General features: G+C 51.0%; 1 protein-coding gene across 4 annotated transcripts in view; it reads left to right on the forward strand.

The window, feature by feature from the left end:
* Positions 1–15,289, forward strand: part of LOC137379292 (C-C motif chemokine 18-like) — a 391,661-nt gene that overhangs the window by 360,151 nt on the left and 16,221 nt on the right. For all 4 annotated transcript variants that reach the window (XR_010976788.1, XM_068050025.1, XM_068050024.1 and 1 more), the window contains one exon: positions 10,902–10,986. Coding sequence is in view for 3 of the 4 variants with exons in the window: in XM_068050025.1 (XP_067906126.1) it covers positions 10,902–10,986 (85 nt within the window). In the remaining variant the exon portion in view is untranslated. The remainder of the gene's footprint in view (positions 1–10,901; positions 10,987–15,289) is intronic.

A 15,289-nucleotide genomic window follows, 5' to 3' on the forward strand; every position in this document is an offset into this window, starting at 1 on the left:
AGAGTGCGGAAATCAGCCAGTGTTCCTTCTGCTGATCACTGTCCAGTGACACCTGGGTAAGAGAAAGGGGGGAAATCAGCCAGGGTTCCTGCTCCTGATTACTGTCCAGTGACCCTTGGGTTAGAGAGAGTGGGGAACTCAGCCAGGTTTCCTGCTCCTGTTCACTGTCCAGTGACCCCTGGGTTAGAGAGAGTGGGGAAATCAGCCAGGGTTCCTGCTCCTGATCACTGTCCAGTGTCCCTTGGGTTAGAGAAAGTGGGGAATACAGCCAGGGTTCCTGCACCTGATCACTGTCCAGTGACCCCTGGGTTAGAGAGTGGGGGGAAATCAGCCTGAGTTGCTGCTCCTGATCACTGTCTAGTGACCCCTGTTTTAGAGAGAGGGGGGAAATCAGCCAGGGTTCCTGCTCCTGATTACCGTCCAGTGACCACTGGGTTAGAGAGAGTGGGGATATCAGCCAGGGTTCCTGCTCCTGATCACTGTCCAGTGATCCTTGGGTTAGAGAGAGTGGGGATATCAGCCAGGGTTCATGTTCCTGATCACTGTCCAGTGATCCCTGGGTTCGAGAGAGTGGGGAAATCAGCCAGGGTTCCTGCTCCTGATCACTGTCCAGTTACCCCTGAGTTAGAGACAGTGGGGAAATCAGCCTGTGCTCCTGTTCCTGATCATTGTCCAGTGACCCCTGGGTTAGAGAGAGTGGGGAAATCAGCCAGGTTTCCTTCTCCTGATCACTGTCCAGTGTCCCCTGGGTTAGAGAAAGGGGGGAAATCAGCCAGGGTTCCTGCTCCTGATCACTGTCCAGTGACCCTTGGGTTAGAGAGAGTGGGGAAATCAGCCAGAGTTCCTGCTCCTGATCACTGTCCAATGACCCTTGCGTTAGAGAGAGTGGGGAAATCAGCCACTGTTCCTGCTCCTGATCACTGTCCAGTGTCCCCTGGGTGAGAGAGAGTGTGGAAATCAGCCTGAGTTTCTGCTCCTGATCACTGTCCAGTGAACTCTGAGTTGGAGAGTGTGGGGAAATCAGCCAGTGTTGCTGCTCCTGATCACTGTCCCGTGACCCTTGGGTTATAGAGAGTGGGAACTCAGCCAGGGCTCCTGCTCCTGATCACTGTCCAGTGACCCCTGAGTTAGAGAGAGTGGGGAAATCAGCCAGGGAGCCTGCTCCTGATCACTGTCCCGTGACCCCTGGGTTAGAGAGAGTGGGGAAAACAGTCAGGTTCCTGCTCTTGATCAATGTCCAGTGACCCTTGGGTTAGAGAGAGTGGGGTACTCAGCCACGGTTCCTGCTCCTGATCACTGTCCAGTGCCCCTTGGGTGAGAAAGAGTTGGGAAATAAGCCTGGGTTCCTGCTCCTGATCACTGTCTAGTGACCCCTGGGTTAGAGAGAGGGGGGAAATCAGCCAGGGTTCCTGCTGCTGTTCACTGTCCAGTGACCCCCAGGTTGGAGAGAGAGAGAGAGAGTGGGGAAATCAGCCAGGGTTCCTGCTCCTGATCACTGTCCAGTGACCCTTGGGTTAGAGATAGATGGGTACTCAGCCAGGGTTCCTGCTCCTGATCACTGTCCAGTGACCCCTGGGTTAGAGAGAGTGGGGAAATCATCCAGCGTTCCTGCTCCTGATTACTGTCCAGTGACCCCTGGGTTAGAGAGAGTGCGGAAATCAGCCAGTGTTCCTTCTGCTGATCACTGTCCAGTGACACCTGGGTAAGAGAAAGGGGGGAAATCAGCCAGGGTTCCTGCTCCTGATTACTGTCCAGTGACCCTTGGGTTAGAGAGAGTGGGGAACTCAGCCAGGTTTCCTGCTCCTGTTCACTGTCCAGTGACCCCTGGGTTAGAGAGAGTGGGGAAATCAGCCAGGGTTCCTGCTCCTGTTCACTGTCCAGTGACCCTTGGGTTAGAGAAAGTGGGGAAATCAGTCAGGGTTCCTGCTCCTGATCAATGTCCAGTGACCCCTGGGTTGGAGACAGTGGGGAAATCAGCCAGGGTTCCTGCTGCTGTTCACTGTCCAGTGACCCCCAGGTTGGAGAGAGAGAGAGAGAGTGGGGAAATCAGCCAGGTTTCCTTCTCCTGATCACTGTCCAGTGTCCCCTGGGTTAGAGAAAGGGGGGAAATCAGCCAGGGTTCCTGCTCCTGATCACTGTCCAGTGACCCTTGGGTTAGAGAGAGTGGGGAAATCAGCCAGAGTTCCTGCTCCTGATCACTGTCCAATGACCCTTGCGTTAGAGAGAGTGGGGAAATCAGCCAGTGTTCCTGCTCCTGATCACTGTCCAGTGTCCCCTGGGTGAGAGAGAGTGTGGAAATCAGCCTGAGTTTCTGCTCCTGATCACTGTCCAGTGAACTCTGAGTTGGAGAGTGTGGGGAAATCAGCCAGGGTTGCTGCTCCTGATCACTGTCCAGTGACCCTTGGGTTATAGAGAGTGGGAACTCAGCCAGGGCTCCTGCTCCTGATCACTGTCCAGTGACCCCTGAGTTAGAGAGAGTGGGGAAATCAGCCAGGGAGCCTGCTCTTGATCAATGTCCAGTGACCCTTGGGTTAGAGAGAGTGGGGTACTCAGCCACGGTTCCTGCTCCTGATCACTGTCCAGTGCCCCTTGGGTGAGAGAGAGTTGGGAAATAAGCCTGGGTTCCTGCTCCTGATCACTGTCTAGTGACCCCTGGGTTAGAGAGAGGGGGGAAATCAGCCAGGGTTCCTGCTCCTGATTACTGTCCAGTGACCCCTGGGTTAGAGAGAGTGGGGAAATCAGCCAGGGTTCCTGCTCCTGATCACTGTCCAGTGACCCCGGAGTTAGAGAGAGTGGGGAAATCAGCCAGGATTCCTGCTCCTGATCACTGTCCAGTGACCCCTGAGTTAGAGAGAGTGGGGAAATCAGGCAGTGTTTCTGCACCTGATCACTGTCCAGTGACCCTTGGGTTAGAGAGAGAGGGGAACTCAGCCAGGGTTCCAGCTCCTGATCACTGTCCAGTGACACCTGGGTTAGAGAGAGGGGGGAAATCAGTCAGGGTACCTGCTCCTGTTCACTGTCCAGTGACCCTTGGGTTAGAGAAAGTGGGGAAATCAGTCAGGGTTCCTGCTCCTGATCAATGTCCAGTGACCCCTGGGTTGGAGACAGTGGGGAAATCAGCCAGGGTTCCTGCTGCTGTTCACTGTCCAGTGACCCCCAGGTTGGAGAGAGAGAGAGAGAGTGGGGAAATCAGCCAGGGTTCCTGCTCCTGATCACTGTCCAGTGACCCTTGGGTTAGAGATAGATGGGTACTCAGCCAGGGTTCCTGCTCCTGATCACTGTCCAGTGACCCCTGGGTTAGAGAGAGTGGGGAAATCAGCCAGCGTTCCTGCTCCTGATTACTGTCCAGTGACCCCTGGGTTAGAGAAAGTGCGGAAATCAGCCAGGGTTCCTTCTACTGATCACTATCCAGTGACACCTGGGTAAGAGAATGGGGGGAAATCAGCCAGGGTTCCTGCTTCTGATTACTGTCCAGTGACCCTTGGGTTAGAGAGAGTGGGGAACTCAGCCAGGTTTCCTGCTCCTGATCACTGTCCAGTGACCCCTGGGTTAGAGAGAGTGGGGAAATCAGCCTGAGTTGCTGCTCCTGATCACTGTCTAGTGACCCCTGTTTTAGAGAGAGGGGGGAAATCATCCAGGGTTCCTGCTCCTGATTACCGTCCAGTGACCCCTGGGGTAGAGAGAGTGGGGATATCAGCCAGGGTTCCTGCTCCTGATCACTGTCCAGTGATCCTTGGGTTAGAGAGAGTGGGGATATCAGCCAGGGTTCATGCTCCTGATCACTGTCCAGTGATCCCTGGGTTCGAGAGAGTGGGGAAATCAGCCAGGGTTCCTGCTCCTGATCACTGTCCAGTTACCCCTGAGTTAGAGACAGTGGGGAAATCAGCCTGTGCTCCTGTTCCTGATCATTGTCCAGTGACCCCTGGGTTAGAGAGAGTGGCGAAATCAGCCTGAGTTCCTGCTCCTTATCACTGTCCAGTTACCCCTGAGTTAGAGAGAGTGGGGAAATCAGGCAGTGTTCCTGCTGCTGATCACTGTCCAGTGACCCCTGGGTTAGAGAGAGTGGGGAAATCAGCCAGGTTTCCTTCTCCTGATCACTGTCCAGTGTCCCCTGGGTTAGAGAAAGGGGGGAAATCAGCCAGGGTTCCTTCTCCTGATCACTGTCCAGTGACCCTTGGGTTAGAGAGAGTGGGGAAATCAGCCAGAGTTCCTGCTCCTGATCACTGTCCAATGACCCTTGCGTTAGAGAGAGTGGGGAAATCAGCCAGTTTTCCTGCTCCTGATCACTGTCCAGTGACCCCTGGGTGAGAGAGAGTGGGGAAATCAGCCTGAGTTTCTGCTCCTGATCACTGTCCAGTGACCCCGGAGTTAGAGAGAGTGGGGAAATCAGCCAGGATTCCTGCTCCTGATCACTGTCCAGTGACCCCTGAGTTAGAGAGAGTGGGGAAATCAGGCAGTGTTTCTGCACCTGATCACTGTCCAGTGACCCTTGGGTTAGAGAGAGAGGGGAACTCAGCCAGGGTTCCAGCTCCTGATCACTGTCCAGTGACACCTGGGTTAGAGAGAGGGGGGAAATCAGTCAGGGTACCTGCTCCTGTTCACTGTCCAGTGACCCTTGCGTTAGAGAAAGTGGGGAAATCAGTCAGGGTTCCTGCTCCTGATCAATGTCCAGTGACCCCTGGGTTGGAGACAGTGGGGAAATCAGCCAGGGTTCCTGCTGCTGTTCACTGTCCAGTGACCCCCAGGTTGGAGAGAGAGAGAGAGAGTGGGGAAATCAGCCAGGGTTCCTGCTCCTGATCACTGTCCAGTGACCCTTGGGTTAGAGATAGATGGGTACTCAGCCAGGGTTCCTGCTCCTGATCACTGTCCAGTGACCCCTGGGTTAGAGAGAGTGGGGAAATCAGCCAGCGTTCCTGCTCCTGATTACTGTCCAGTGACCCCTGGGTTAGAGAAAGTGCGGAAATCAGCCAGGGTTCCTTCTACTGATCACTATCCAGTGACACCTGGGTAAGAGAATGGGGGGAAATCAGCCAGGGTTCCTGCTTCTGATTACTGTCCAGTGACCCTTGGGTTAGAGAGAGTGGGGAACTCAGCCAGGTTTCCTGCTCCTGTTCACTGTCCAGTGACCCCTGGGTTAGAGAGAGTGGGGAAATCAGCCAGGGTTCCTGCTCCTGATCACTGTCCAGTGTCCCTTTGGTTGGAGAGAGTGGGGAATACAGCCCGGGTTCCTGCACCTGATCACTGTCCAGTGACCCCTGGGTTAGAGAGAGTGGGGATATCAGCCTGAGTTGCTGCTCCTGATCACTGTCTAGTGACCCCTGTTTTAGAGAGAGGGGGGAAATCATCCAGGGTTCCTGCTCCTGATTACCGTCCAGTGACCCCTGGGTTAGAGAGAGTGGGGATATCAGCCAGGGTTCCTGCTCCTGATCACTGTCCAGTGATCCTTGGGTTAGAGAGAGTGGGGATATCAGCCAGGGTTCATGCTCCTGATCACTGTCCAGTGATCCCTGGGTTCGAGAGAGTGGGGAAATCAGCCAGGGTTCCTGCTCCTGATCACTGTCCAGTTACCCCTGAGTTAGAGACAGTGGGGAAATCAGCCTGTGCTCCTGTTCCTGATCATTGTCCAGTGACCCCTGGGTTAGAGAGAGTGGCGAAATCAGCCTGAGTTCCTGCTCCTTATCACTGTCCAGTTACCCCTGAGTTAGAGAGAGTGGGGAAATCAGGCAGTGTTCCTGCTGCTGATCACTGTCCAGTGACCCCTGGGTTAGAGAGAGTGGGGAAATCAGCCAGGTTTCCTTCTCCTGATCACTGTCCAGTGTCCCCTGGGTTAGAGAAAGGGGGGAAATCAGCCAGGGTTCCTTCTCCTGATCACTGTCCAGTGACCCTTGGGTTAGAGAGAGTGGGGAAATCAGCCAGAGTTCCTGCTCCTGATCACTGTCCAATGACCCTTGCGTTAGAGAGAGTGGGGAAATCAGCCAGTTTTCCTGCTCCTGATCACTGTCCAGTGACCCCTGGGTGAGAGAGAGTGGGGAAATCAGCCTGAGTTTCTGCTCCTGATCTCTGTCCAGTGACCCCGGAGTTAGAGAGAGTGGGGAAATCAGCCAGGATTCCTGCTCCTGATCACTGTCCAGTGACCCCTGAGTTAGAGAGAGTGGGGAAATCAGGCAGTGTTTCTGCACCTGATCACTGTCCAGTGACCCTTGGGTTAGAGAGAGAGGGGAACTCAGCCAGGGTTCCAGCTCCTGATCACTGTCCAGTGACACCTGGGTTAGAGAGAGGGGGGAAATCAGTCAGGGTACCTGCTCCTGTTCACTGTCCAGTGACCCTTGGGTTAGAGAAAGTGGGGAAATCAGTCAGGGTTCCTGCTCCTGATCAATGTCCAGTGACCCCTGGGTTGGAGACAGTGGGGAAATCAGCCAGGGTTCCTGCTGCTGTTCACTGTCCAGTGACCCCCAGGTTGGAGAGAGAGAGAGAGAGAGAGAGAGTGGGGAAATCAGCCAGGGTTCCTGCTCCTGATCACTGTCCAGTGACCCTTGGGTTAGAGATAGATGGGTACTCAGCCAGGTTTCCTGCTCCTGATCACTGTCCAGTGACCCTTGGGTTAGAGAGAGTGGGGAAATCAGCCAGCGTTCCTGCTCCTGATTACTGTCCAGTGACCCCTGGGTTAGAGAAAGTGCGGAAATCAGCCAGGGTTCCTTCTACTGATCACTATCCAGTGACACCTGGGTAAGAGAATGGGGGGAAATCAGCCAGGGTTCCTGCTTCTGATTACTGTCCAGTGACCCTTGGGTTAGAGAGAGTGGGGAACTCAGCCAGGTTTCCTGCTCCTGTTCACTGTCCAGTGACCCCTGGGTTAGAGAGAGTGGGGAAATCAGCCAGGGTTCCTGCTCCTGATCACTGTCCAGTGTCCCTTGGGTTAGAGAGAGTGGGGAATACAGCCCGGGTTCCTGCACCTGATCACTGTCCAGTGACCCCTGGGTTAGAGAGAGTGGGGAAATCAGCCTGAGTTGCTGCTCCTGATCACTGTCTAGTGACCCCTGTTTTAGAGAGAGGGGGGAAATCATCCAGGGTTCCTGCTCCTGATTACCGTCCAGTGACCCCTGGGTTAGAGAGAGTGGGGATATCAGCCAGGGTTCCTGCTCCTGATCACTGTCCAGTGATCCTTGGGTTAGAGAGAGTGGGGATATCAGCCAGGGTTCATGCTCCTGATCACTGTCCAGTGATCCCTGGGTTCGAGAGAGTGGGGAAATCAGCCAGGGTTCCTGCTCCTGATCACTGTCCAGTTACCCCTGAGTTAGAGACAGTGGGGAAATCAGCCTGTGCTCCTGTTCCTGATCATTGTCCAGTGACCCCTGGGTTAGAGAGAGTGGCGAAATCAGCCTGAGTTCCTGCTCCTTATCACTGTCCAGTTACCCCTGAGTTAGAGAGAGTGGGGAAATCAGGCAGTGTTCCTGCTGCTGATCACTGTCCAGTGACCCCTGGGTTAGAGAGAGTGGGGAAATCAGCCAGGTTTCCTTCTCCTGATCACTGTCCAGTGTCCCCTGGGTTAGAGAAAGGGGGGAAATCATCCAGGGTTCCTTCTCCTGATCACTGTCCAGTGACCCTTGTGTTAGAGAGAGTGGGGAAATCAGCCAGAGTTCCTGCTCCTGATCACTGTCCAATGACCCTTGCGTTAGAGAGAGTGGGGAAATCAGCCAGTTTTCCTGCTCCTGATCACTGTCCAGTGACCCCTGGGTGAGAGAGAGTGGGGAAATCAGCCTGAGTTTCTGCTCCTGATCACTGTCCAGTGACCTCTGAGTTAGAGTGTGGGGAAATCAGCCAGGGTTGCTGCTCCTGATCACTGTCCAGTGACCCTTGGGTTATAGAGAGTGGGAACTCAGCCAGGGCTCCTGCTCCTGATCACTGTCCAGTGACCCCTGAGTTAGAGAGAGTGGGGAAATCAGCCAGGGAGCCTGCTCCTGATCACTGTCCCGTGACCCCTGGGTTAGAGAGAGTGGGGAAAACAGTCAGGTTCCTGCTCCTGATCACTGTCCAGTGACCCTTGGGTTAGAGAGAGTGGGGTACTCAGCCACGGTTCCTGCTCCTGATCACTGTCCAGTGCCCCTTGGGTGAGAGAGAGGGGGGAAATCAGCCAGGGTTCCTGCTCCTGATTACTGTCCAGTGACCCCTGGGTTAGAGAGAGTGGGGAAATCAGCCAGGGTTCCTGCTCCTGATCACTGTGCAGTGACCCCTGAGTCACAAAGAGTGGCGAAATCAGCCAGGGTTCCTGCTCCTGATCACTGTCCAGTTACCCCTGAGTTAGAGAGAGTGGGGAAATCAGGCAGTGTTTCTGCTCCTGATCACTGTCCAGTGACCCTTGGGTTAGAGAGAGTGGGGAACTCAGCCAGGTTTCCTGCTCCTGTTCACTGTCCAGTGACCCCTGGGTTAGAGAGAGTGGGGAAATCAGCCAGGGTTCCTGCTCCTGATCACTGTCCAGTGTCCCTTGGGTTAGAGAGAGTGGGGAATACAGCCCGGGTTCCTGCACCTGATCACTGTCCAGTGACCCCTGGGTTAGAGAGAGTGGGGAAATCAGCCTGAGTTGCTGCTCCTGATCACTGTCTAGTGACCCCTGTTTTAGAGAGAGGGGGGAAATCATCCAGGGTTCCTGCTCCTGATTACTGTCCAGTTACCCCTGAGTTAGAGAGAGTGGGGAAATCAGGCAGTGTTTCTGCTCCTGATCACTGTCCAGTGACCCTTGGGTTAGAGAGAGTGGGGAACTCAGCCAGGTTTCCTGCTCCTGTTCACTGTCCAGTGACCCCTGGGTTAGAGAGAGTGGGGAAATCAGCCAGGGTTCCTGCTCCTGATCACTGTCCAGTGTCCCTTGGGTTAGAGAGAGTGGGGAATACAGCCCGGGTTCCTGCACCTGATCACTGTCCAGTGACCCCTGGGTTAGAGAGAGTGGGGAAATCAGCCTGAGTTGCTGCTCCTGATCACTGTCTAGTGACCCCTGTTTTAGAGAGAGGGGGGAAATCATCCAGGGTTCCTGCTCCTGATTACTGTCCAGTTACCCCTGAGTTAGAGAGAGTGGGGAAATCAGGCAGTGTTTCTGCTCCTGATCACTGTCCAGTGACCCTTGGGTTAGAGAGAGTGGGGAAATCAGCCAGGGTTCCTGCTCCTGATCACTGTGCAGTGACCCCTGAGTCACAAAGAGTGGCGAAATCAGCCAGGGTTCCTGCTCCTGATCACTGTCCAGTTACCCCTGAGTTAGAGAGAGTGGGGAAATCAGGCAGTGTTTCTGCTCCTGATCACTGTCCAGTGACCCTTGGGTTAGAGAGAGTGGGGAAATCAGCCAGGGTTCCTGCTCCTGATCACTGTCCAGTGACACCTGGGTTAGAGAGCGTGGGGAACTCAGCCAGGGTTCCAGCTCCTGATCACTGTCCAGTGACACCTGGGTTAGAGAGAGGGGGGAAATCAGTCAGGGTTCCTGCTCCTGTTCACTGTCCAGTGACCCTTGGGTTAGAGAAAGTGGGGAAATCAGTCAGGGTTCCTGCTCCTGATCAATGTCCAGTGACCCCTGGGTTGGAGACAGTGGGGAAATCAGCCAGGGTTCCTGCTGCTGTTCACTGTCCAGTGACCCCCAGGTTGGAGAGAGAGAGAGAGAGTGGGGAAATCAGCCAGGGTTCCTGCTCCTGATCACTGTCCAGTGACCCTTGGGTTAGAGATAGATGGGTACTCAGCCAGGGTTCCTGCTCCTGATCACTGTCCAGTGACCCCTGTGTTAGAGAGAGTGGGGAAATCAGCCAGCGTTCCTGCTCCTGATCACTGTCCAGTTACCCCTGAGTTAGAGAGAGTGGGGAAATCAGCCAGGGTTCCTGCTCCTGATCACTGTCCAGTTACCCCTGAGTTAGAGAGAGGGGGAAATCAGTCAGGGTTCCTGCTCCTGATCACTGTCCAGTGACCCCTGGGTTAGAGAGAGGGGGAAATCAGCCTGAGTTCCTGCTCCTGATCAGTGTCCAGTTACCCCTGAGTTAGAGAGAGGGGGAAATCAGTCAGGATTCCTGCTCCTGATCACTGTCCAGTGACTCCCAGGTTGGAGAGAGAGAGAGAGAGAGAGAGAGGGAATGAGCCAGGGTTCCTGCTCTTGATCACTCTATTGTGTGCATGCTGGAGCATGTATGTTGGGCATTACAATATAATGTAGATACAATCTGATGATACAATAATACTGGAAAATGTAATGATATAACCCAGTTTATAACATATGTAACATTTTTTTATGTGCAATCAGCCAGCAAATCTGCTAATTGAGTGTAACTAGCCTTTGAATGAGATAATTGTTAATGCAATCTCAATCAGCCTTTCTCTCCAGAATGAAAAATCTGAACTGCTGAGTCTCCTTTCTGCATGTACGCAATGATTGTTGGAGATTTCAAAATGCCACATTTTAAAATCCTTTTCCTACTTTTCCTTTCTGCTTTTTTTCCTCTCTCAATCCAGTCTTTGTTTCCCTCTCTGTATATCTCTTTCTGTGCCTGTTTTATCCCAATTCACCCATCTCCTCTGTCGTTCCTCTGTTTCTTTCTTCCTTGAACCTCATGGGTAAGGAGATCCCTTGTTGGTCTCTCCATTCACTGACCTCCCAGATGTCCCTGTATTCAGCTCACACTCCAACAAGTTCAGATAGATTATATTAGACTGAAAGGTGCAGGAAAAGTCTATCTAATGCTGACCGTGCCGAGAGGGCTACTTCCAGTAAGCCGTGGCCCACTGCTGGGGAATATACTGACTGCCTGCAACACAGTTTGTAGAACCGGTTGAGAGTTGAGTGCCAGTATTGGAGCAGACTCTCTAGTAGTGGTGTATGGCCGTTAATGTTCCTGTGCTTCTTTTAAGTATCTAAAATCATTCTCTGTTATCTACAGCGATTCAGAGCAATCCTTCCATGCCAGAGAAAGAACTCACTGATTCCTCCACAACAGTGCTGGTCTGCCCAACTCCTGGTGTACTGTAAGTTTTCAATCGCAGAGCATTGCTAACTTTGGATGCATTTCTCGGCTGTATGAAATGAAACATTTATTGAACAAACTAGTACACTGCATTTATTCACACAGATTCTTATCATAGGTATTCAGCCCTTCAAACCATTCAGTAACAGCAGTTACAAATAAAGCTCTCAATGTGCTTCACACATTGAAGCTGTGAGCCGTGATGGGTCATAGAACCTTAGAGTCAGAGGTATACAGCACAGAAACAGGCCCTTCGGCCCATCGTGTCTGTGCCGGCCATCAAGCACCTACCTATTCTAATACCATTTTCCAGCACTTGGCCCGTAGCCTTGTATGCTATGGCGTTTCAAATGCTCATCTAAATACTTCTTAAATGTTGTGAGGGGTCCTGCCTCTACCCCCCTTCAGGCAATGAGTTACAGATTCCAACTACCCTCTGGGTGAAAACATTTTTCCTCAAATCCCCTCTAAACATCCTGCCCTTTACCTTAAATCTATGCCCCCTGGTTATTGACCCCCGCCGCTAAGGGAAAAAGTTTCTTCTATCTAACCTATCAATGCCCCTCATAATTTTGTATACCTCAATCATGTTCCCCCTCAGCCTTCTCTGCTCTAACATAAACAACCCCAGCCTTTCCAGTCTCTCTTCATAGCTGAAATGCTCCAGCACAGGCAACATCCTGGTGAATCTCCTCTGCACCCTCTCCAGTGCAATCACATCCTTCCTATAGTGTGGTGCCCAGAACTGTACACAGTACTCCAGCTGTGGCCTAACTAGCATTTTATACAGCTCCATCATAACCTCCCTGCTCTTATATTCTATGCCTCGGCTAATAAAGGCAAGTATCCCATATGCCTTCCTAACCACTTTATCTACCTGTGCTGCTGCCTTCAGTGATCTACGTACAAGTACACCAAGGTCCCTCTGACCCTCTGTACTTCCTAGGGTCATACCATTCATTGTATATTCCTTTGCCTTGTTAGTCCTCCCAAAATGTATCACCTCACACTTCTCAGGATTAAATTCCATTTGCCACTGCTCCGCCCATCTTACCAGCCCATCTATATCGTCCTGTAATCTAAGGCTTTCCTCCTCACTATTTACGACACCACCAATTTTTGTGTCATCTGAGAAATTACTGATCATACCTCCTGCATTCACGTCTAAATCATTAACGTACACTACAAACAGCAAGGGTCCAAGCACCGATCCCTGTGGTACACCACTGGTCACAGGCTTCCACTCGCAAAAACAACCCCCGACCATTACCCTCTACCTCCTGCCACTAAGCCAATTTTGGATCCAATTTGCCAAATTGCCCTGGATCCCATGGGCTCTTACCTTCTTGACCAATCTGCCATGCAGGACCTTATCAAAAGCCTTACTGAAGTCCAAGTAGACTATATCAACTGCTTTACTCTCATCTACACATCTAGTCACCTCCTCGAAATATTCAATCAAGTTAGTTAGACACGATCTCCCCTTGACAAAGCCATGCTGACTATCCCTGATTATTCCCTGCCTCTCCAAGTGGAGATTAATCCTGTCCCTCAGAATTCTTTCCAATAGTTTCCCTGCCATTAATGTTAGACTCACCGGCCTGTAATTACCTGGTTTATCCCTGCAACCCTTATTAAATAAAGGTACCACATTTATTGTCCTCCAATCCTCTGGTACCTCTCCTGTGGCCAGAGAGGATTTGAAAATTTATGTCAAAGGCCATGCAATCTCCTCCCTTGCCTCACATAACAGCCTGGGATACATCTCATCTGGGCCTGGGGATTTATCTACTTTTAAGCCCGCTAAAACAGCTAATACTTCCTCCCTTTCAATACTAATATGTTCAAGTATATCACAATCCCCCTCCCTGATCACTATACCTATATCGTCATTCTCCATAGTGAACACAGGTGAAAAGTAATCATTTAAAACCTCATTTATATCCTCCAACTCCACACACAGATGGCCACTTTGGTCCCTCAAGGGTCCTACTCTTACCCTGCTTATCCACTTGCCCTTAATATACTTATAAAATGCCTTAGGATTTTCCTTTATCTTGCCTGCCAGTGTTTTTTTATGTCCCCTCTTCGTTCTCCTAATTACTTTTTTATGTACCCCCCTACACTTTCTATACTCCTCTAGTGCCTCCGCTGTTTTCAGAACTCTGAATCTGCCATAAGCCTCTTTTTTTTCCTGATCCAATCCTCTATATCCCTTGACATCCAGGGTTCCCTGGATCTGTTGGTCCTACCCTTCACCTTAACTGGAACATGTTGGTTCTGAACTCTCACTATTGCCTCTTTGACTCCCACTGATCTGATGTAGACTTTCCTATAAGAAGCTGCTCCCAGTCCACTTTGGCCAGATCCTGTTTTATCATATTGAAATCGGCCTTCCCCCAATTCAGTACTTTTATTTCTGGTCCATCTTTGTCTTTTTCCATAACTACCTTAAATCTTACAGAGTTATGGTCACTATCCCCGAAATGCTCTCCCACTGATACTTCTACCACTTGTCCTGCTTCATTCCCTAGGATTAGGTCCAGTACTGCCCCTTCTCTTGTAGGACTATCTACGTACTGGCTCAAAAAGCTCTCCTGTATGTATTTTAAGAATTCTGCCCCCTTTAAGCCTTCTGCACTAAGACTATCCCATTGATATTGGGGAAGTTGAAATCTCCTACTATTATTACCCTATTATTTTTACACCTCTCTGAGATTTGCCTACATATCTGCTCCTCTATCTCTCCCTGACCGTTTGGAGACCTGTAGTACACTCCCAGCCAAGTGATTGCCCCTTTTTTGTTTTGATGTTCTCTGCAAAGCTGCAATGCTAATGGCCTGGGCACTGCTCTCCTGTCTGCTGTCAACACTGTGCATTGTAAATCAGACAAGGAGGCTTGAGAGAGGCAGTCCAGGGAGAAAAACAAAATCGACTACTTCAATATTATGGAGACACATGCACACACTCATAACCTCACGTCAGGTGCATCACAGGGTTAGATACAAAGTAAAGCTCCCTCTACACTGTCCCATCAAACACTCCCAGGACAGGTACAGTATGGGGTTAGATACAAAGTAAAGCTCCCTCTACACTGTCCCATCAAACACTCCCAGGACAGGTACAGTATGGGGTTAGATACAAAGTAAAGCTCCCTCTACACTGTCCCATCAAACACTCCCAGGACAGGTACAGCACGGGGTTAGATACAGAGTAAATTGCCCTCTACGCTGTCCCCATCAAAAATTCCCAGGTCAGGTACAGCACGGGGTTGGCTGCTCTCTGATTTGGGAAGCCTGAGTGTTGAGAGCCTCAACAAGGTGCAGCTGAGAGTGCTGGTGGCAGTTGGAGGTTGCAGAGATGGAGAGAGGAGCTACACTGAGCAAGGGAGAGCAGCTACATACAAGCAGAGGAAAACTCCAACAACAATCACCTTTAAAAGAGAAGAAAGCGACATTCTTTTTTTGTTGGAAACAAGGCTTTGTCTGGAGGTGGGTGCTGAACACCAGTAATTTACTTTGGACTAAAAGCAAAATACTGCGGATGCTGGAAATCTGAAACAAAAACAAGAAATGCTGGATTCACTCAGCAGGTCTGGCAGCATCTGTGGAAAGAGAAGCAGAGTGAACGTTTCGGGTCAGTGACCCTTCTTCGGAACTGACAAATATTAGAAAAGTCACAGATTATAAACAAGTGAGGTGGGGGTTGGGTAAGAGATAACAAAGGAGAAGGTGCAAATTGGACCAGGCCACATAGCTGACCAAAAGGTCACGGAGCAAAGGCAAACAATATGTTAATGGTGTGTTGAAAGACAAAGCATTAGTACAGATTAGGTGTGAATATACTGAATATTGAACAGCAGCAAGTGCAAACCTGAAGAAAAACAACCTGAAAAAAACAGTGGGTAAGCAAACTGAACAAACTAAGATGAAATGAAATAAATGCAAAAAAAGATTGTAAAAAATGTAAAAAGGAATGTAAAAAAAAAAGAAGGAAGAAAAAATAACTAAAAATGAAAGTAAAGTGGGGGGCTGTCATGCTCTGAAATTATTGAACTCAATGTTCAGTCCGGCAGGCTGTAGTGTGCCTAATCGGTAGATGAGATGCTGTTCCTCGAGCTTGCGTTGATGTTCACTGGAACACTGCAGCAATCCCAGGACAGAGATGTGAGCATGAGAGCAGGGGGGAGTGTTGAAATGGCAAGCAACCGGAAGCTCAGGGTCCTGCTTGCGGACTGAGCGGAGATGTTCCGCAAAGCGGTCACCCAGCCTGCGCTTGGTCTCCCCAATGTAGAGGAGACCACA

The sequence above is a fragment of the Heterodontus francisci genome, chromosome 17 (genome assembly GCF_036365525.1).
Source record: "Heterodontus francisci isolate sHetFra1 chromosome 17, sHetFra1.hap1, whole genome shotgun sequence".
NCBI lineage: Eukaryota > Metazoa > Chordata > Chondrichthyes > Heterodontiformes > Heterodontidae > Heterodontus > Heterodontus francisci.